The following is a 23,164-nucleotide window of genomic DNA, read 5'->3' as shown; positions in this document are numbered from 1 at the left end:
TTTAAAAGTCGACTTAATAAAGAATTTATGAGAATTATATGTATATTAAATACTGACATCAATCTTTCATTTCAGTTGTGTTCCAATTCTTCTCAAACTGTATTCTGTTATTTGTGGCCTGCAGCTTGATAATGCTGCATGCTTATCTAGACTTCAACCGGTCAACTCACAACCTATACAAGATTATGGTACAGTACTCCCAAAACCTCACTTGAAATTGGATATCTTTGACAAATCTCGGCCCATAGCATTTTCACAAACCCGTAGCATACATTAATGTAATTCAATTGCCCTCAAACTTTGAACGATTAAATTTCCGCTGTGATTTTGCTCAGCACATACACAAACCACCGGCACAGTCACCCCCAAACTTCCTTATATTTTTCGATACCCATATTTTTCGTAAATCCTAATAAAAATAATACAAGAAACATTTGTATATGTAAAGAAATAAATGTTTTATATTTTATTTATATTTCTCTAATATTTAAAACAAATAACGCTTTGCATCGACTTAATTACGATCCTAAATTAACATAATTTTGTGATTGGATTTAATGACCAAACAATAAATTAGATATTAAAAATTCTTAACGTAGCTCCATTTTCGCTGTTGTCATCGTTCTTAAACACTTTTTTTACACATCTTCATTTTTTCTCTTCCACTTAAATTAAACTATTTCTATTTTTAATGACTGTTTATGAAAGCGAAAGAAAAAAAGTACAGAAACATTAATGGAAGCACCAATCTTTGTGTTACTCTCGTTTCCCATTTGCTGGTTGCTGTATTTTTCTTGTTGCTGCTATTGTTGTTGTTGCTTTTGCACCAATTCTCTATTAGATCGCGATTTCTAAGGCAAGATTTCACTAACAATTTGCTTCGTCTGTGATATAATTATAAAGATACCCCCAAAAAAAATTGGCCGACGCAACCAAAAACTTAATACACTAATACATTAACTGCATTAACAAGGCCCCCCAAAGTGGGGCCGATCGCATGTTAAAATCTTCACGCCAGCACTCCGTCCAGGGCATGAATGACACCATTTGTGGCTGGTATATTCGAGGTGACCATCTGTGCATCATTCACTTTGATCTTGCCGGCGGAGGTCTTTTGCAGCACAACCGTTTTGCCAGTGAACAACGAGTCCTTCACCTGATAGAAGCGCATGCCAGCCGAGAAGAGTGCACCAGGCACAATGTGCTTCATGGCAAACTGTTCGGCTGCTTCCTTGTCCGTGTAGAGTTTCTCCAGTGTATCGGAGTCCAGTTCGCTGAAGCTCTTGTCAACCGGTGCGAACACTGTGTATGTCTTAACACCTGGCGATACAGTTGCAGTTATATTAGTTAAGGCTTAAATTGAATTTCAAAATTTATTCACCCTTGCTTTGCAGTTTCTCGGACATGCCCGAGGTGTACAGAATCTTCAGGAAGTTGGAGAAGCGACCCTCGCGATCCGATTGCAGGGTCTGCAGCAAATCGCCAACAGGCAGCGGGAACATCACCCGATCCACAGCATGGGCCACACCCTGCGGTATCTTAATGTCCTTCTTATTCAGCACAACCATTGCGCCGTTAATTGTGGTAAGCTAGGAACAATGAAGAGCATATATTGATTAGAACTCGGTTCGGTTGAGTTGGGATTATATATCTATATCTCTTACAGTGACATCGTTCCACTCCTGATCGTGCATATTGTATTGATTGACGCGCAGCTGGGTGCCGGCCAAGGAGACGCCCGTCATCTCGTCCTGCAAGGTGGCAATCTCAAAGGCACCGGGAATAACATGATGCAACAGCAGCTGCAAATAGACAAACAGTGAGTGCTGGGAAAATCCTGATTGCTTAGTACAATTATACTTACTCCACTGAGTAGGCGTGGATTCGATTGGAACTTCTCCTCGGCACGCTCGGGTCCGCCCAGCTGGACGAGCAGGTTCTTGAATGCCTTGTCTGTAGGCACAAAGATGGTATACGGTCCCGTTTCGTTTAATATGCTATCCAGACCACTCTGACGCAGATACTTGGCCATGGCAAACAGTCCATTACTCTTCAGAATCTGGAGAAGATCCTCACTGGGATTGGACAGCACCGAGACGCCGCCCGTTGATGCTGCCTTCTCAGTATTCTCCGTCTCCTGCACTAAGGCGTCCGCATACTGAGCAGGAGGAGTCGGGGGCAGCAGTATGTCCGGCGTGTATGTAATCTCTGACAGACGCTCTGTCACAATAGGCAGATGCGTGGAGATGCCTCCAATATACGGGGACTGGGTTACGGGCGAGGCGTGGTAAACAGGAGTAGCTGTGGTGCGGATCAAGCTGGCGGTTGACACGGCACTGGCTGGGCTGCTGCTACTCTCGTAGATAGCTGTGAAGCGGGGCGTGTAGGGCGCACTGGTGGTGCTGGGTGTGAATATGGTGGTTGTGGGGTTGGGACTGCTGGTGGAGGTGCGTGACGGATGGTACTGGCGATGATTGCTTGGCGTGTTGCGCGAGACAAACGGTATTGGCGTTGTGGTGGTTGTAGTTCTTATCGTGGTAGTAGTGGTGGGTGGTGGCCGCGTTGTGGTGGTTTGTATGATTTTGCCGCTCTTGATCTCAACAACTTCATCGTTGGGCAAGGTCAGGCGATAGACGGAAGGTGGAAGTTTAATCTCTCCGCTGCGTATGCGCTCCAGAATGCTCTCGACCTCGGCGCCAGTTTGTTTAGTCTCCTTCTCACCGTTAGCTTTGACGCCCTGAATCTTGAAGCTGCCATCGGCCTGCTCCTCGAGATAGACATAGGTGGCCTTCTTTTTGGGTGGTGGCGGTGCTTCCGTGGTCTTCGCGGAGTCGGAGCTCAATCCTTCGATCTCATAGCCATCGGGAATGAGGCCGCGTTTGGCCAGCTCCTCCAGGGTGGGTGGACTATCAGAGTCGGAGGTGATCACAGCGGAACTGGCAATGCTATTGGCACCATTACTAACACCCTGTATATCGCCTGCATTGCCACCATAGAGAGCAGCCAGACTGGATAGATCGACGCCGCCAGGCAGTGCCTGAGTGGGCAACGTGTCGGATTCCAGTGGATCGGGTGAGCGCAGGATTTGCACTTTGCCGCCGCCGGGCAGCACCAGATCCTTGCTGTTGCTGGGCGCCACATCGCTGAGGCTGAGTTTGCCGTCGGCGCCCAAAGCCTGCTGGGCGAGCAGCGCCTGCAGCTGATCCTGCGAGTAAGCCTGTTGTCCCTTGACGAGATTTGGATCCGTTGTGCGTATGACCTGCACACGTTGTCCATTGGGCAGCAGCAGATCCATTTCATCGTAAGTCTTGTTGCCATTTAAGGGCTGCTGTGGGGCCTCCGACAGCGCTGCCTTCAGCTGCTTCAGCAAATCCTCGCGTGCAATTGTCTTAACGGGTTTCTTGCCGCCCAACTTCTGAGTGCCATATTTGCCCAGCTCCGCTTTGACCTGCGAGTAGATGTTCTTTTTGGGCGTGGTGCTGGCCTCAGTGGTTGTTGTTGTCGTTGTGGTTGTTGTTGTTGTTGGATGCTCCTTGTAATATTGCTGGAGAGCATTACTGAATTGATTGTAATCCGTGGGATGAGCAACTGGACGACCCCGTGGCGGTTGCACAAACTGTGGCTGTGGTGCATAGTTGTTGTGCTGGGTAATAATTGTGGGCAGCACATGCTGCTTGATCGCATGCTGCTTGGCAACGAACTCCTCGTGCTGCTGACGCACCTTGTGCTGCGACTTCTCATACTGCTTGGCCACAAACTGCTCGTGTTTCTGTATCAGCTTCTGTTTGTATTCCTGATCCGCTGCCTGCGGTGGTGGTGCATTGTTGATGAACTGATGTTGCTGTTGCTGTTGCTGCTGCTGTTGGGGATATTGCTGTTGCTGTTGATGTTGCTGCTGCTGCAGTGGAAAAGCAGTCGATTGTAAATTATTAAAGTTTGAGGGCAGTGGCAAGCCTAGCTGAGGAGTGAGCTGATATTGCTGCTGCTGTTGTCCTACTGGCAATTGTGGCTGCTGCTGCTGCTGCTGTGCCGCAAGTGACTGTTGCTGATAGTTCAATTGCGGCTGTTGCTGCTGCGGTTGTTGTATGGTCTGAAAGGTGGGCACAGCAGCCTGGCTGGGCAACTTTTGTGTCGCCTGCTGCCCAAAATGCTGCGGCTGCTGGTATCCAAATTGTTGTTGCTGCTGCTGTGGCAATTGTTGCTGTTGCTGCTGCTGCTGTTGCTGATAGGTCTGAGCCGGAAAGGCAGTGGATTGTTGGCGTTGGCGCTGCGGCAACTGCTGTGAGCCAGCAAAGTTGCGCAAGTCCAAGAAGTTCTGATGATGCAAATCAAGATTGCTAGCCGACGTGGGCAACTGTTGCTGCTGCTGTGGTGGCTGTGGATATTGTGGTGCAGTCTGCAATTGATTTTGGGTGGAGCGCTGGAACTGCTGATTGTTGTGTGCCAATGGCTGTTGTTGTTGTTGTTGCTGCGGCTGTTGATGCTTCTGTTGCTGCGGGAATGAGCCAAAGCGATGTTGCTGCTGCTGGTGGTGTTGCTGCTGATGATGATGTTGCTGAGACTGATGATGATGCTGCTGATGTGGTTGCTGGTGTGGGTGATGCTGGCGTTGCGGCTGTTGATGCAAAGGTGGAATGGGCAGCTCGACGCCGGCTTGAACGAAATTCTGATGATTATATTGCTGCAGATTTAGTTGACGGCGATGCGAATTGGGAAACGGCAGCGGTCGCTGTAAGTGGAAAAGGTGAGGGGAAAGCTATTATCAGTAAAGGTCAACATTTTATTATAACACATTTTATTATTTGGAGTTTTTTGTAGAGCTGTAATAAGATGCAAATCAATAAAATTGAAAAGAGACTGATTGAAGAGTTTTAAATTTGTGGGAAAGGAGCATAAAAAATTACATTTCTTTTGTATTATTTTTAAATGAGGTTGCAAAACGGAATTATGTTTTGATTGCATCATTCGCAGTTGACACTAATTCGTAGCGAAAACCAGATTTATCATCGAAAACTGGCACAGAAAATTTGCCATTGACTGATCAACAGTTTCCCTTTCCCCCGTTGACCACTTGGCGCAACATGAACCAGTTTTTATGTTTGCTCCATTTTAGATGGCAACAACAAGATTTGTGCGTAGTTGCAGGGGTCCTTTGCGGCTGTTGCACCAAGTGGAAGTCTATGAAAATGGCAAAGTGGGCTAAAAACCAGTCGAGATCTTGAACTTGTGCAAAATTTATACCACTTGCAGCACATACAAAACAAATGCCAATTGAGAGTGAGAGCTAGTGACGTCACTGTGTTGCTCTAAAATTGACAAGTTTATGTTGTCTTTTATTTTCTGTTTCACAAACATACATACAAATATATAAATATCCGTATGATGTGCATGCATATCAGAAGAAAGCGTACAAATCCCCACACGCTAAACAAGCTTGTAAAAAAAAGCAATTAAAATTGTCTTCCGAAGCAAAATTTTAAATGCGAAACGCAAAGTATACCAAAGAAAGATGGTTCACTTAATTTTACCGATTAAACAAAATTTAACGCTGCTCGTTACCTGTTGACCACGCTTATGTACACATTCCTACACATTTAGATACTCAGTTTGTGTTTATTAATTAATTTTATAAGATATATATTTGTATATATTGGCATAACACTACTGGCTAGTTTATTTAAGGTTGTTTTAATCAATTTTGTGTGTGATATTTCTAAATATTTATATGTCATTAGTAAAAAGTGAATATTATTAATTTAACTTGGTTGTGTGGCAAGTGAATATGCTATCAACGCGCCAAAGAACCAAGATAAAAAAGTGTGCTCTGAAAATACCGTTTTCCAGAGGAATCACAATGATCATCATATCTTTGCTTCTTTGATGAATTGAGACATTGCTTGGCAAGCGACTCGCGCTGTTTGCTTATTGAAATGCTGTTGCAATAGGCGAAATACCTTTTGCCTTTTCAATTGCAATTGTAAATGGTGTTCGCCTGGGATCTTTCTTTCACGCTGCTTATACAATCTGTGGTAAGTCGCAAACTGCTTGTCATACGCATTACATACGCATCTAGCTGCAGTGAAACAAAGAGATACAAGACAAGACAAGACAAGACAAAACGCAGAAAGACAACTACAGCAACAACAACTACCAAACAAAACGAAGTAAACAAAAAAAATGTTTAACAGCAGTTACTCAACGCGGCTGTCCATCGAAAAGAAAGAAGATGAGCAGCGAGGGGCAGAGGTTATGGGAGAGGGTATGGATTTAATGCTTAGCATCATGCATAATTTAGTTGGCTAGCGTATAAATCTTATGGCTTTTTCAAATATCAGTCCGTCAGTCGCACTTCTCCCCCTTGCCCTCTCCTCTTTTCCACTCTGTATCTATAGCTTTTTCTTTTCACATTGCAATTATGTTGTTAGTGCTAATGATGATGCTCATCATCAGTGCTGCTGTCAAACCTGCCATTCAATCCTCAGCTTATGCAACTGCCAACATAATTGTTGTATCTCCTGCGGTTTTTTGGGTTTGCTTCTTTAATTTGTAAAGGAAGCCAAAGAGCTGGTTGCTGTAAGTTCTCAATTTGTTGGTGTAAGTTCTATAAATAACTTTAACTGGATTTAGAATTATTTGTGTGCAAAATGTTTAGCACTTTAGCTTGGCACTTTTCCCTAAAATTGATTAAGCATAAAATAAATCATTATTTCTTTTAATAAACGCGCATAAGAAACATCTTTGGATATCGTTCAAATGTAGTTATGGAATCTTTTATAGTGCAAGTAAGTTCAAGACCTTATAGGTCAGCGTTCAATGACATAAGCATCTTCTTCTAGCAACAAATATTTTTCACATAAAAGATTTCTTTTTAAGGTTTTCTTTGGCTTTCGACATAAAGTTTCCCTCCGCAATTTGCTGTTGTTTTTTTGACAAATTGCGCAGCTGGTGAAAACATCAATCAATCATCAATCAAGTGCCCATAAGCATTGGCACAGGTAATCAGCTTCAGCTTCAGCTTCAGCTTCACAACATCCCAAGAGGCCCGCTGCTGTTCCCAGTTTCAGCAGTCAGTGAACTCCAGCCGAAAAGGGTTCCATCGTTTTGCGTCATACACAAACATTGTTTATCATGGCTGGAACGTTTCGAACGTGTTAATTTCACACCTGGGCCTCTGTGGGTATGTGTGTATGTATTTACCTATGTATGTAAGTATGTGCGTATGTACATGCAAAACACTTTCATTTCTATTGTCTGCTTTTCTTTCTCGCTGTAAATGCCAATCCCCTGGGCTGGGTGCTACGCATGCGCCCAGTTTATAATCGTGGCAGGTGCATTTTGTCGCTTTGTAGTTGTGGTTGTGGTTGTCACATGCCAACACGAGACACACATTAGCGGCTTCCACATGTTGTGGGTTGTGTTTGTGTGATTGAAGGTGTCAATGGTTTGACAATTTGAGAGTTGCCGTTCAATCGAAACTGAGCGACAGATCAGAAAAAAACCAAACCAAAACGGTGGCCATGCACACAACTAAAGGCAATTAATCATTAGATTTTTGATTGTCTCTATTTTTTCGCTACTGCTGAGTGAAATTGGTTTTATTGATTGGCAGTTGTGGTTTTCATGAGGTCGAATGAATTCGACGATGGTCTTGATATATATATATATATAAATTATTTGCCATTTATGAAGATATTTTTATGTGTGTCAATTAAAGTTGGACGATAATCTTTATGTGTATCAGTTAATTTCTTTCTATTTGTAAATTGATGTGTACACAAATTATAAATAGAAAATTAGCGTTGCTTTTAAATAACTGATTTGTATTAACGGAATGTGAACTCGATTGTTAACTTTTGATTAATATATTTATGTCTGCTCAACTGTAACTCATAGATAAATGGATTCGCTTTTCAGAGCTCTGGTTCGTGTGAAGGTCAACAAAAAAGATTCGATTAACGCATAAAAAGTTAACTTTCATAACTTCACTTTTCCTCAACAGCTTTAACAGCAGATCACTTTTTATTATGGCTCGATAAAAACTGCTTAATACGCCACAAATAAGTCGAGTCTATAAATTACTTCATATTTGGACAACAAAGAAACTCAACAAAAAGTGGCCCAAAAACCTCGTCCAAATTGTATGTTACTTTGGATATTTGGGCTGTCAAATCAAATAAGCATTATGCTAATGAATGAAGATCAAAAATGAGATAGAAACATGTAAGTAGAAAAAGAAGTGAAAACAAAAAATACATTTTTCACTTGGCCATAAGATTTTTTTGTTGATATTTTGGCATTGGGGCGTTGATATATGATGTGATGTTATAACTGTTAGTTACACGACGCTTTAGCTGTCTCACTAATTTGTTAATAAGTCATAATTGATTTCACATCACACCACACATGAGCAAAATGTATTTTTAGGCTTCGCCAGATCAGCTCCAAACGAAAGCGAAATCTCAAAATTGAAATCTGAAATTTCTTTTCGTTTCGTTTCGCTTTTATTTTATTTTTCTGACTCGTGGCTTTTGAGTGAAAGTGATTTGCAGTGTTTGTGTGGCTTATGTTAATCAGAATATAATGGATCAAAAAGTGAGAAAGAAGCACGCTCATCGTATCGCTCGTAGCACTCAGCAGTTGTGCTCGTTTTAGTTAATTAAGAGTTATCCAAGTGCTCTTGGCCATAAATTCTTCAAATCGTTGAGCTAACCATGTTGCGCAATCGGCCACGAGTGTTTGTGTATCTTACGGATACGTCTTAACAAACTTCAGTTGCAACGTCAATGTGGCCATTGGCAACGAAAAACTCTGCGACTGGCCAAGTGGCCTCGTTTCCCACTGCCTTTCGTATTTCCTGTCGCAGCACCCACTTGCTTCCCCTCCCTCTCCAGTGCAACAAAGTTTGGTGTATTTGCCCTCTTGTTGATTTTCTGCTTCTTGTATTTTTTTATGTTGTATTTTTTACTACCGGCTCTTGACTTGTCTAGTTAGTTGCTATATGTCTTTTTGTTGTTTGAGTTTCTTTTGTAGGACGCCTGCATTTTCGGTCATTCGTGGAGTTTCAAGGTTCTTTCAGCTGCCTCGAGCGTATTTTTGATTGAGTTTTTGTTTTTGGGTGCCGGTGGACATGTTGCATAATCTACAGATGCACATGTCCAGAGTTAGAACCGATTTCTATTTTGGACATGATTAATGAGCGTTTCTTATGTAGACAGATCACATCTTGTTATGTGCTAATTGGCAGCGCTCAATTCTGGTTGTTAGATTCTAGACATAAATTTAAAATGTTGTTGGTTACAGCAGCGCTTAGCAGCAACTAAACAATTATTGAATCTAGGCTATGCAATATGTCTGAATATATTTCTCATGCTCTAACGTTGACTCCCTGGAGAGTTATGTCAATATTAATTCATAGCCTCACAGCAACTGAATAGCGAGCAATATAAACTGGTTGATCGCCAGTAGATTTATTACTCAAATTTTGTACTGACTAACTTTTATTTGGGGTTAAAGAATTTTGCCTATATATGTACTCGTATATAGTATAGATTTTATGAATTTAAATGTACAGAGCAATGGATTATTCCAATGTATATATATAAGCTAAAGGTATTTTATACAAATTGTTATTAAATTCTGACAGCTCTCCATTCATTAAATCTAAGCCATTCAATTATACTAAATATATGTCTAATGCTCTCACATTAACTCCCTGAGATATATACATACATTATTCGTTTACTTTTCATTCTCATATTCATATTATTAAAAGTGTTTCTTTTTGATTTTACGCTTGAGTAATCAAAATCTGCAAAATCCCACAAAACCTTTAAGCGATTTAACAACGTTTGTGATGCAATAACTGAAATCTGCATTGAATATATTTTTTTGGTCGTTCGACTTCACATTGATCACATCGATCATGTTGCAATTTTGAATTGTGTGAATTAAAATGGGTTGACTCGTAAATAGTGCAAGGCTTATCGCAGATCGTTAAACTCAGGCTTCGACAGCTCACAGATCGTGCCCACATCGTTGGGATTGAAGCTGCAATGAATATGCATTTAAATTGGTGTCTACAAAGAACGATGACAGTTGGGATTGTTGTCAATTGGCAAAGAGAACTGGTTGGCCACGATGCGGCCGCCTTTTTTTTGCCGTTGCCACATGGCTTTAAATGTGCAACATAATCATTTGATGTTTGTTAAGGGGTTTTGTTATGCTTGCTGTTGTTGTCATTGTTGGTCAATATCTGAGCATTTGGCAATTGGCCTTTCACTTTTGTATCGACAAATGACTGCAGTTAGCAAATTCGAGCCCAAAAATAAAAAAAAAAACAAATAACTAAAATCCAAACAAAAGGCACCCATAACTAAAGGCATTTTAATTGCCTACAAAATAGTTGTGCGCTCTACGCAAATAAGTAATTAATTCGTGGCCACACAAAAAGAATGCACAGCACCAGCAGCGCTACAGCGATAGCAACAACTGAAAGAGAAATTTACATAAAATTGTGTAATTAACTGAAATTTTTTTTCTGGCTAAAACAAGAAGAAGCAGCCGCAGCAAAAATGCCTTGTGGCAACACCTACAATCGCGTCCAGTTAAGGCATGCGGCAAGCGAACCGGTCACATGAAAGCGAAAGAAGCCACCCAAAACACAACAACAACAAAAATAACAACAATGAATTGCCGCCAGCAAGTGAAACAATTGCAAGCACAACAATAACAAGTCCAGCCAAAAAATAAAAAAGAAAAAAACATATAAAAAAAGCACAACAACAACAGCAAATGTTATTTAACCAACGCTTTGAAAAAGAAACTTGGTCAAAAGTTTTGCTGATATTATCGCGGGTACTGACGTCAGTCCGTCTGTCTGTCCGCGGCGCGGCTGTTGGAAAATGTTCGTAAAACTGTTTATAAATTAGCACGATTTGTCTTCTTGTTATTGTTGTTGTCAATTGTGGGTAATAACAAGTGAAAAAATTAGATTTTTTTCGGCTCTGTAAGCAATTAAGCAGAATGCAACAGAAGGAATTGAGTGTTAACAAGTTGTTCAAATTGAGACTTAATATGTTAAATAAATTCAGATAATTTGATTGATTTGATTTAAAGCCTTTGAAAAAGAAGGCTTTAAAATCTTAAATATGGAAATATAAAGTATATTTTTCGAATCTAAAGTTATTTAATTGATGAACTTGATTTTCAATGTGATTTCTAATGTTATGAAAACAATTTAAACAAAAAACTCGAAAGCAGCGAAAGACATTTTTAAACAATACATTTTAAACAATAATTATTTATACATTGCAGTTTTTCTGTGTGTATGCAAAAGTTAAGCCACCAACTTGAAACTGCAAACTGCAAACTGCGCAAAGATACCACATCAAAAGCATGGAAAATGATGATTAACCTGCATTGGCGGCTGTCGAGGCGGCTTCTGTTTAGCTCACAGCTGCTGCGTTTGTTGGATCATTACGAATTTTGCATCTCGGAGATGCGAGATGTGTGGCGCAACTCGCAGTTGGATTGCGTAAGTGTTGCCTGTGGCAAGAAAAAACTACAGTCACAGCAATTAACGCAATCAGAAACTTCAACATATGCAAACAGGCAGCAAATTTGTTGCACAGATATTTTGATCAGTGGAATGTAAAGCATGTAAATTAACTTGAATTGGGCTAATATGGCAATGGCCAAAAGGTAGACAGGCCGCTTCCTAGCAACACCTACAGTGAAGCTGTCAGGCGGCTAGCTTGTGTGGTTGCTACCTAATCTCATGTGGCATGCCTAATTTGACACAGCCTGACACTTTTTACGAGCCACAAAAGATTTATGGCATCATTAGCGGCGCTGCTTAGTCGACTTTTAGTGCTCAGTGCTCGCAATTGCAATTTAAATAAACCCACTTTTCGGTAAGTCTTCAAGTTGCATGCGAATATCGAGGTTTATACGCCAGTTAATTTAAATGTTCATAGAGCTAATTGGAATTGTTTTTCTTATGGTTCTGCTTGTGCTTGTGCTTTGTGTGTTGTTTATTTTTGAATGTGCGATTAACTAAGCTGTGAAGAAAACTTTGAAAGAAAGTATTAAAGAGTGAAAGAGAGATTAAAGGAAGCAAAGGGGAAGCGAATTGGAAACACTTTAAAAGAGCAAGTTATTAGAAAGTTTCGAGGGTGGTGTAAAGAAATTTCTAAAGGAAATTCAATCATAAAGAGATTATGATTTAAAAGAAGCTTGATTTCAAGACAAAAGAAATTTCATAAAAAATGTCGAGAGTTAATAAGAATCAATTACTGCAGAAAATACGTAGAAGAAAGTAAAACATACAAAAAGATAAAAATCGGCTTCAAAATAAAGAATATTATATTGACTGACGGACGAAGAAAAGTTGAAGAGAGAAGATCTTAAAAATACGGACCCTGTTTAAGCTACCTGATGGAAGCAGAAATCTGCACAGATTAAATGTAAAAAAATGTATTTTTTTGGTTGATAAAGCTATTAAAATATTATAAAACTAGCAGCTTAATGCCAAAACAAGCGAAGATATCAATTTGAACGTCAAAAAGATACAACACACTTTCAATCTGCAAGTCAACAGCCCATAAATAGAGTCTTAAAACATTTATAATAATAGATAATAATAACCTTTAAAAAAATACCATAATTATTGCAGGCAAATTGCGTGTTGAATGCACATTAAATCCATAAAGCATATTTGTAGAAATAAATTTAAATAGAAATATAAAAGATAACTGCAATTTTACTTTCCAATTCAATAAATTTGGCGCACTCAGTATGCGTCTTTGCGTGACCAGCCACATACATAGAGCTATATAAACGTATGTATCTATGTATCTTGGTGTTGTTAGTATCTTGTATCTCGTATATTGTGCAGCTTCAGTTGCTGTTGTATTTTATTTGGCGCCCACAACGGCCCGCTGGCCAAGATTTATTTGCCTTACTTTGCTGATGTACATTGGCTTCGAGTCCGGCCAACAAAGCCATTCGATTTTGGCCAACATCACTTTTAGAGAATCGTCGACAATTACGTTTTCATTGCGCTGTCTTGCACAACTCAGCGTTCAGATATGCATTCATCTGGCAGCTCTCGACATTCAAATTTCGTAACCTTAAATATATAGTTCCATTGACGAGCGATCCACGCCCAAACGCCTTAAACTATAGCCGCGCCACGCTCATCCAAAATTTATGCCTTTTGTCTAATTCAGCGCATTTATCTTGGACCTCTTTCATTATTTTTGTTTTTGTTTTTGTTGTTGTTTTTGTTTTTGTTTTGGTTTTTCTGTTTTAGTTTTTGTGCAATTTTTCTGCGACTTGAATAGCTTGAAGAAAAAACCCGAAAAAAGCATAGTTCATACAGTACTCACACTCGCACTCGCAATGCGTATTTACTTTTCTATTCAAAGCCATTCAATGTTGATTATTTATCCACTCATTTCACGGGCTGTCACTTCAATTGAGGCGTTCAATTGCAATCGACGCCACGTCCATTGAATATGGGTCAGATATAAGCCGACATATTGTGCTCTATACCTAGAGCACAAATATTTATTCAGATGAGTTGCCAACTTGACCTTTGTCAGCTTTTCAAATGCCTCGAAAGCTAAATAGTCAATTAAAGACATGACTACGCCAAAAGATTTGTGGGAGATTTTGCGTATATCAGTGTCAAACACGCATTGAAATATCTGATGGCTTTGGGAGATTATAGTATCAAACAACGAAGTCAGATGACGGATGCGACGAACCGGATGCGTGAATAAATTTCGCAATTTGGGTTGGTCCAATTTTCGTTGAGATAGGTCGGCAAAATAAAGGGATTCCCCATAAAGGGATGATTATCTCTCACTGACAGGAGCAGATGAAGATGGATATTATTCATCTTCCTTCTCTTTGCAGGTTCTGCAGAAACCATCTAATACACAATACATAAAACATATACTTCCATAATAAATCCCAAGTCTTGGTTACTGTATGAGGTTTGTGCTAGTTTTTAAATCGATTTTATTTTTTACTGCTATCCAAACAATTAGTTTCATAATTATATTTATTTTAATGATTAAATTATCTTAGTAGTTAGCTGTACTCAAGAGTCACTGACTGCATCTCAACTTTTCCTTCAACATTCCATTCGCTCAGCCAAAACCTCAACGCAAACACCGAATTGCAACTTTACGCTTAAGATCTTTCTTGAAATTTCATTGTAAATGAATTAATTATACACTAGCATTTGCGTCAGCCAAGTTTTGACTTGAAGACATCTAGACATGCAATTCAATTTCCAGACCAACAACCAGGCTCATTCCCGCCATACCCTGCCACCTCGAGTGGCTCTGTGTCAATTGTTGCGGTGCCATTGTTTGCCAATGAAATGAAAACTTTTGTGTGCAACATTTTTCGTTTGTTTTTTTTTTTCAACAGGAATTTATAATTTATAGGTTAGCAGTGCTCAACGGAAATTCGAAATCTGCTCACACGAAAAAGAGAAGTTCTTTTTTTAACTATATTGGGCAAAGCTCAACAATTAGGTAATTTCCAGATTATATCGACAGTCGCTTACTAATATTGCTTCTAGTATACCCATACAAAGTTGTTGCTTTCATTGTTGCTTCTATTGTTTTTGTCTTTGCTTGTTGGTCACGCAAACTCTGCACTTGCGTCCCTTTTTTTTCCGAGAAGCGTTGTTAAGAGCCGTCGCGACATGCAAATTATATTGTAGAGGTCTCGGCTTTAGTTAACCCCTTACACCCTAAGTGGCCTGACCACAGTCACTGTGAATGCACCGTACAAGTCAAAGCCTAAGCTCTAAGCTCTGGAGTCAGTAAACTTTCGCGTTTTTAGTTCGTGACAATTTTTAACAATTACCCCCACGAGACGAGTTGTCATCGCAGTCAACTGTCAGACTAGAAACTGACTGACCATTGTTCGGCGGTTACTAACCCGAATGGGTCTCAGCTTAAATGCAAACTTTTTAGCGTTGCAGTTAACAAATTGTCTGTTATGATTGACAGAATGGCTGTTAGAGATGTTGTTTCACCTGAAAAACATGAGTGGTAAAATGTGCATCTGTGGTAAAATTGTTTTATGACTGTGGGTGGCTTCAATGTCCTCAACAGCTACTTTGCCTTAACTACTGCTTAGCGTATATAAACATTTTTTAATGAGAGTCACTAGTTGATTGTTCCAACCAGCGTCAGGAAAACGGAGTGCTGCCCTTAGTGAGGCTGGTTTACCGTACATAACCTAACGTAACCTAACCTAACCTAACCTATTTTAACCTAACATAAACTAACCTTTGCTAATCTAACCCATATCTACTCTGCGTGAGTCGCGTGTTTGTTCTCAGAATTTTTCTTACGCGGCATTCTTGAACATTTTACTCGACTATCGGCTTATTACGAGGTGTTTTTGAGTAAAGTAAATTAAATGCATCGGTAAAAAGGTTTGAACAACTTGATATTATTCTTTGGTCGGCGTTCTCAGTCGTTTTATTTAAGTGTTTTCATATTGCTTTAAAACAAGACTTGCCTGTCTACTCTTACATCACTTCTAACTTGGATAGACTTTGCACAACAACTGTCCACTCTAAGTATAAGTTACTTTCGCTGCCTTGCGATTGTGCATAAGTACATATTATCATATTTATTTAGCTGTGATGTAAGAGTGTTTTATATTTGGCACTTGGCGCATTTCTTGAGCGCATGTTTCACGGCTACGCCGACGCAGAAGTCAAAGCTCCCGCAAATGCCGCTGGTATTTGGCGATTGCCTCCCATGTATCCCCTGCCAACTGTAACCCACTTCACACTAGAGTGCGGCCAACAGATTATGGCCACCAAAAGACCAATTGTAGGCCCTGACAGCAGCTCTAACTTCAGCTCCAACTTGAGCTCCAACTTCAGCTCCAACTCCAGCTGCAGCAGCCTCAGTGGCTGCCACTTTCAGTTTTCAGCTTGAAGAAAAAAAAAAACACTTTTCGCAAGCTTCGCTGATTTTGTGCGCCGCAGAAGTTTTTGACTGGCATTTGTGTTTTGTTAATACCATTCCATGCCCATTCCCTGTTGGCTTCTTGCAACGTCTGTGCGCCAGCAGTTTGTACAGTTTGCCGCTTTTTGTTGCAAATAACACATTTTAATTTGTTTTGCTATGTTTTTGTGCACTTAAGTGCATCAGCTGAGCATGCAAGCCAAAATATCAGTTTTGCTTTCGATTTCATCAGGAGAAAATTAGCAAAAAGCAAACATATTTTTTGTGTAGAAATTTGCAAGCAATTGCCATAGGATTTGCTTAAGTAATATTAATACATATTGATAAGTTCTGCAAACATGCAAAATCCATTAATTGACTAATTTTTCAATTAACCTTTCACCTTTCTAATCTGTCTAGATTGATTCAATTACCTCAATTGCTGTCGATCAATAATTTTGCCTAATTTAAAAAACGAAAGCTTTTTCATATAAAGCATTGAAGTGGGCAAATAAAAATAATAATAAATATTTTAAGTAATCAGAGTTATTTAAAAAGTTTAATATACTCTCAATCTCAATTGTAATGAAATAGCCTTAATATTTGATGTGCATGTAAATATTTCAATAAAGATTAATATTTATCTGTCTTTCTCATTTTTAAATTAATTTTCAAACATTTTACATACATTTTTTATGCTGCAAACCACAAAAATGTCATTAAATAAATTCTTCGCGCATTTTTCGCTCAAAACAAATTTAAAGTGCAAATCAATGGACAAGCTTTTAAAAGCACTTTGCCATAACAATTTCGACTCCCACCAGCAACAACAACAACAACAGCAGCGACAACTAACTGCCTGTGAGGCAGTTGTAGAAAAACAACACAAATTATGCAACTTGCTGGCTTGCAACATCTTCCAGGCAGGCCAACCAACCCAGCCAGATCTTTGAATCTTGTTTTGGAACTCTCTCGCAGCAGCAGCAGCAACAGCGGCAGCAGCAGCAACGAACAAACGCTTCTTCATTTTCACCCAGCGAAAAACAAAAACGAAAGTGCAACTGCAACCAGTTGGTTTGCCCAGTTGCTGCATGGCACGAGGAGCTGCCGCAGCAGCATTCGTCGACTTCGTCTGGGTCTGTGGGCTTGGTCGAACGCTTACGTGACCGACGACGAGGATCGTTTGACTTTTTGGCCATATTTGTGTTGAGTTATGGCGAGAAGATGCAGCCAATGCAATTGCAATTGCAATTGCGATGCCAGCAAATAAAAACCTGTTTTACATGAGTAATGCGGAAGTTGACACTTGCTGCTTGCTACCTGTGAGGCTGGTGGGTGAAAATTCCACTCTGATATATTTACTGCACATTGCAGCACTAATTGCAGCATTCATCAGCCTCTCGCAAAAAACAAACTGCCAAAACTCATTTGGTTTTAAGCCACACAGCGAATCGGCCAAAGAAGATGGCGAAAAGCAGGAGGGGCGGGCAAAAAAGCCGCCACAGTGGTGTGCCCTGTCAATAACCACCGATGAGTTATGTCGCAAGCCCTTTTACTTTCTTTTCTCAGCGACGATCGGGTATACGAAAGATGCGCCAAGTAGAAGCATTAATGATCTGGCCCCGTCCGCTGGCCATGTGAAATTTTTGCTTAAAATGTATAATTTTTTACCATAAATCGGGGCGTAACAAAAACTGGTTGGGATGTACATCAGATACCATAGTAATGACTTAATAATTGAGTGGTCTGAGAAACAGCCAACGAGGAAGTCATTTTATTTGTTTAGAAATTATTAAAAGTATTGCAAGAGTTCGAGAATCGCGAAGAGGGAGATCGAGATTTATATACATAGAGAGTGGGAAAGAGATACAGACTTTTACTGACTTACAAATATGTATTGAACAAAATTCATTAAGAAATGTATTCGTATTCAGAGTAAGACAAGACAGATACATATAAACTTTCTTTGTCTTCTATATAATATATATGTATATTTATAATTATGTTATTTTAGTTTTCTGTGGAAAATATGTTTATAAATTTCTCAATATAATTTCAATCTGTTGTCGAGTTTTAAATATAGCATAAAATATATTCGTGCATCGAAAATTCTATTTCTCAAATAGCCAGAATAAAAATGTTCTTTCTGAATCTGAAACTCGCTTAACATCAATTGGACTTTTATGCGAGGCCTATCTTATTTTTGGCATCCTTTGTATGATTTATTCATAGACAAACTTATGTCTCCAAATTGTTTCTAAACTATCTCATACTCTCTCACCCTCTCAGTCTGTCCAAACTATTTCTATTGCATATTGGCCTGGACATTGTCCTTAACCTTTTGTCCAGCTGTTGAGTTGCCTTTTATGGCTTGCACAATTTTCCAATGTTGTTTGCCAAGAGTTTGCAGAGAAAAACGTGCCAGACCAGATTGCTGCCGTCTGTCTTTGACTATTGACATAAGTTGGCTGTGGCAACGACAAAGACAAAGACACAGGCAACGGCAACGGCAACGGCCTGCGATTACAGCAACAAGAAACAAGGCAACAACCCATTGCAAACTTTTTGGTAAACAAGAAAAACACAACACACAATACACAAAACAACAAAACAAAAAGCATTTTCCAGCCACATCATCATCTTCCTTTTGTCCGCGAACAGGAACTGGTCACAGTTGAAGACCAAGTCGAAGTTGGAAGTCAACGGCTGACGCCGTCTGCAGTTTCTTTTATGTGATTTTGCTTTTTGCTTTTGTATTTGGTATTTCTTAATTTTAAGCCTTATTTTGTACATGCATATACAAATATATATATATGTATATATATATTCATATGTATGCATATAAAATGTTGCTGTATATTGACTCACGTAGCGTTTGCAGTTGCTTTTTTGTGTCGTGTAAACAGAAATTGCCACCGACTATCAGACAGCCAACAACGAACAACTAACAACTGTTGGAGACATTGCAACAATCCGCGCAACATCTGTTGCCCATCATCTGAGCAGTGTCCAACATGCCCAGCACCCAATTTGGATCGCCATGTTTCTGGGGGCTCTATTTTGTGGCTTTTATCGTCCCAATTTTTGGCTTTTGTTTTCATCTCTTGGAATTTTATATTTTCGATTTTTAATACATATTTATTGAATCTTCTATATCAAATATTTGGCTTTCACTTTCGTCGATGGCGATCGATTTTAAGATGCATGAATTAATTATGAAATAGTTGTGAGAAATATTAAAGTAGCTATGGCAAGAGAGTTGAGTTATGTCAAGCCTTAATAAAGGAAAATCTATACAACCTGTAGTTGATAGTGTCATAAATATTTGTAATAGTTACTCTCAGCAGAATCTCTATATTTGCTAAATGACAAGCAGTTTGTGAACACCATGTCGCAACATGATTTCGCATCTATAATTTCAATGTGAGTCTAAAATATTTGGGTCTATGTCAACTGTATCCGATTAGGATTGTAATAGGCTTATGAGCTTCACTTTTAATTTGGCAACCTATAATAACAAGCAAGCATTTCAGAAGCGCTGCCTAAATATACTTATCGTATTTATGTATCTTTGTATATTTAAGATACTTGTGTGACAGCCCTTCAACCTGTTTATTGTTGCCGCAGCAGCCGCAGCCACTCGCACTTTATTGTACGAATTTCAAGTTGTAATTTCTTTTCATTTTATATATATTTTTTTTCTTTCGAGTTGTTCTTGTTGTTTATTATTTTTTTGCGCGTATTTTTGTTGAAGGGGCCCGTCGTTCTAGCAGGTTTTTGTTTCGTTTCGTTTTGGTTCGTTGTTGTTGACATGGAAAGTGGGTCAATCGAGAGATCTTTATAAATATTTTGGTTGCATATTTATCTGAAAGATTCATTTTGTGGTGTGACAAACTGTTAATGGATTTATGTTGAAAAATGAAAGTTGCTTGACAACCACACTTGCAGCACATCTCAAACTGTAACAGGATGACACGAGCTAACACACTCATGAGCCCAGCGATTTATATGGCTTATTGTGTCTGTCGGATTTGGCACTTAAAGCTCGTTAACTGGTGCTGCTACACTAAATTAAATGGAATCAAATCGAATATGACTCGACTCAAATGGGATTACATTGTATCGAAATGTGGAGCCTACGAAACAAATAAAGTAATTGGGCGCTAATCACACGCAGAGCCAATTACACAGTCCTACCCCTCCTCTCACCACTCTCTCTCTCCCTCTCTCTCTCTCTCTCTGTCTCTCTCTTTCTCTGATCTGTTTGTGCCACCCTTTTTGAACACTTAGTGTTTGCTGTGATGTTGTTTGGTTTTACTTTGAACTCGATTCGTGTTTAGTTGTACGGGCCCAAAACTGATTGCGCTGCTGCTGCTGTGCGCTAGTTGAGAATCAAATCGAATTTCAATTTCAATTGAAAACGTTTGGCGCACGTGGAAAAGTGAATGAAATTGTGGCGCTGATGAAGCGCTTGATTGGACAGCGCCAAGTTAATGGGGCTGCAGCCAAAGTGTTGGTCAGGAAGTGCTGCTTAGCCAAACAAATTGAAATTGCAATTGGCTATTCCAATTGCTATGACATAAGCCCTATTATGAAATGCAAGCGTAAATTGTGAACTAAGAACTAATTTAATGTAATAATGATCTCGAATAGAGTCAACGATCAATAGTCAAATATATTGCAATAAAGATAGAAGTTAATCTGAAATCAAGTCAACGATCAATATTGAAAGGAACTTAAGCTCCATTTTCTGTGAAGGTATTTATCATTAAAAAATAAATTAAAATAATCATAGTCTATTGGATTTCATGAAAGTGGTCAGTATACTTTGCTAAAAACCATTAAAAATGTTAATCAATATTAAATAAATGTCGATTCTCACAAACAAAATCAAAAATTGTGTTTTGCCTTTAAAACTTTAAGCGTTACTCAGACAAAGATAATCCTCGCACAATTATACGAAATATCTGTTTTGTTAGTCACAATAATATAAAAACGGCGTTTTGTCAAAACATTATCGAAATGCGCTTATGTAACAAACGTCTCAACAAAAGTGTTGGGAAAAAATACCAATTATAAACATTAGTATATCCGCAAATCAAAGCCAGCTCCAAGAAAACAACAGTACAAAGCGAAAAAGACATCCAAATTGGAAATATCATAAATTGTTGCGGCTGTTGCCAAGTTTGGCTGCGGCCATGAAAGTGAAAACTAACTATAACAACGGATGCCACAAATGCCACATTGACCAACAATCAAAACATAACAATAGCAGCAACAACAACAACAACGGCAGCAAAGGCAGCAACAAGGGATAATCTGGTCATATCAGCGACCGCTGGGTCTTGGCCCATACAGATTTTTGTATACAACATATATGGCTAATAGCTCTCATTTATGTTGAGACCCGTAATTTGTTAATGGGATACACACATATATATATTTATATACATGTATATATATTGCGAAAAATGTATTTCGATTACAGATTGGAAGTGACCTAACAGCTTGCTGATAGTTTGAGAACTGTGAATATGCAGTCGACTTGCAGTTTCTTTTGCTCATCCGTAGATCTTCTTTTTTTGTTGTTGTTTCTTTTGAGTTCATATTGACCATTTCAAGCGAACAGGTTTATTATCTGCCACAGTTGTTGTTGCTGCTTTTGCGGCTTTAAGCGTTGTCATGACTTTACGGCTTTTACTCTCCGTTTCCTTTGCATCTTCATTAAACAAAGCTCCAAAAAATAAATATATATATGCATATACAATATATATATATATATATAAAAGGGAAAGTTCATTGAGGTGCCTCAGTTGCATATTTGTACAATTAATATGAAAATGCTTATGAAAATATTTTGAATAATTGAATGTTTAAGCAGGAGACCAGGCTAGATTATAGTATTTCTTATGCAAGACTCAGTTGCTTGAAAATTTGTGGAATTTTATTTGATGGGTTCGGGTATAGATGAGACATCCGACTACCATATGTATCTTCAAATATTATCTAGTATTTTCAAATAATTGTTGCAAGCTTGTATTTTATACAGCAACTTTCTTCGAGCGTTTAGAAATGGTGTCAATTCGCATTTGTGGTCTAAAATTGAAATGGGTTAAAATAAAAATTCACAACTAGATTCAACAACAAATATTTGCATAACATTCAATGGAAATGCAAATTGAGTGATCAATTTTTGTTTTCTTTCATAAGTCTTTGGCACAAATTTGGGTTATGTTTTGTGACTAAGCCTTTTGTATACATTGTCTGTGAATATCTGGAACACCTGATTTAACTTTAACTTGGTCTTATTTTTTTTTTTTTGAAAGAGAGGTAATGATTTACAATATACAAATAAAATGAATAAAAAAAGACTATCGATAATTCTTTATATTTTTAATATATCATTTATTATTATATGCATTCAGTTACAGAAAAAATGAAGTTAACTTTTTCTAAATAGTTTCAGTTGGTTTATTGATATGGATAAATGTTAAACTTACGCCGTTATGTATTCCTGCATTGGGTGGAATAAATCCCTGCGCATTTGCCGAGACCAGCCATAAGCACAGAGTGCCCCAAAGTGCCAACAAAATTCGCATGATTCACACAAAGCCCAATTCAATATTTATTTAGGTTATTATTCTCTAGTTATAGCAACAATATGCAATTGTTATATAAATTATTTATTTTATTTTTATATTGTTGCACTATATATATATAATTTTTTTTTATTATTAAAAACAAAACACGTCAGAAACGTAGCGAATGGAAATTCAAAAATTCCCAATTGGCGCGCGAGAAATGTCAAAAATGCGAGAAACACTCAGCTGGAATAAACTTTTGCTAGCGCGTTTTCTATTTGCCTTATGCAAATGATGCAGTTCGTTTTGTTTTCTTCTTTTTTTGTTGTTGTTTTTTTTTTTTGTTTTTTGTTGTGTTTTTTACTCTTTAATTTACTTAGTATTCCGTTAGCGTTGGCTGTTGGTGCCGCGGTGTCGAGTGGTAGCCGCAGACACGACTTGTCCGGTAAAAGTTCGATGCTTAACTGAAGATCATTAAGCGTTTGGTAACAATTTAAGCCAAGCTAGCGACGAAGATGCCAAAAAATGCGAAGCCGATGCGACGCTAGCGATGAGCCAGCAACATGTTGCCAGCAACATGGCTTGTCAACATGTGCA

The 23,164-nt window shown here is 38.8% G+C and overlaps 1 protein-coding gene across 1 annotated transcript; it reads right to left on the bottom strand.

Annotated features, from left to right (window-relative positions):
* Positions 1–506: 506 nt before the first annotated feature.
* On the bottom strand, positions 507–22,593 carry LOC6562854 (mediator of RNA polymerase II transcription subunit 15a). Its single transcript, XM_001988351.2, has 5 exons — positions 22,487–22,593; positions 1,865–4,729; positions 1,665–1,802; positions 1,382–1,589; positions 507–1,320 (listed from the first exon to the last, which is right to left on the bottom strand). The coding sequence occupies exons 1-5, from the start codon at positions 22,583–22,585 to the stop codon at positions 1,010–1,012; spliced, it is 3,621 nt and encodes a 1,206-aa protein (XP_001988387.1). The 5' UTR covers positions 22,586–22,593; the 3' UTR covers positions 507–1,009.
* Between the last annotated feature and the right edge of the window lie 571 nt (positions 22,594–23,164).

The sequence above is a fragment of the Drosophila grimshawi genome, unplaced genomic scaffold, assembly GCF_018153295.1.
Source record: "Drosophila grimshawi isolate 15287-2541.00 unplaced genomic scaffold, ASM1815329v1 contig_1377, whole genome shotgun sequence".
Classification (NCBI taxonomy): Eukaryota; Metazoa; Arthropoda; class Insecta; order Diptera; family Drosophilidae; genus Drosophila; species Drosophila grimshawi.
This window is presented reverse-complemented; position numbering and strand designations above follow the sequence as displayed.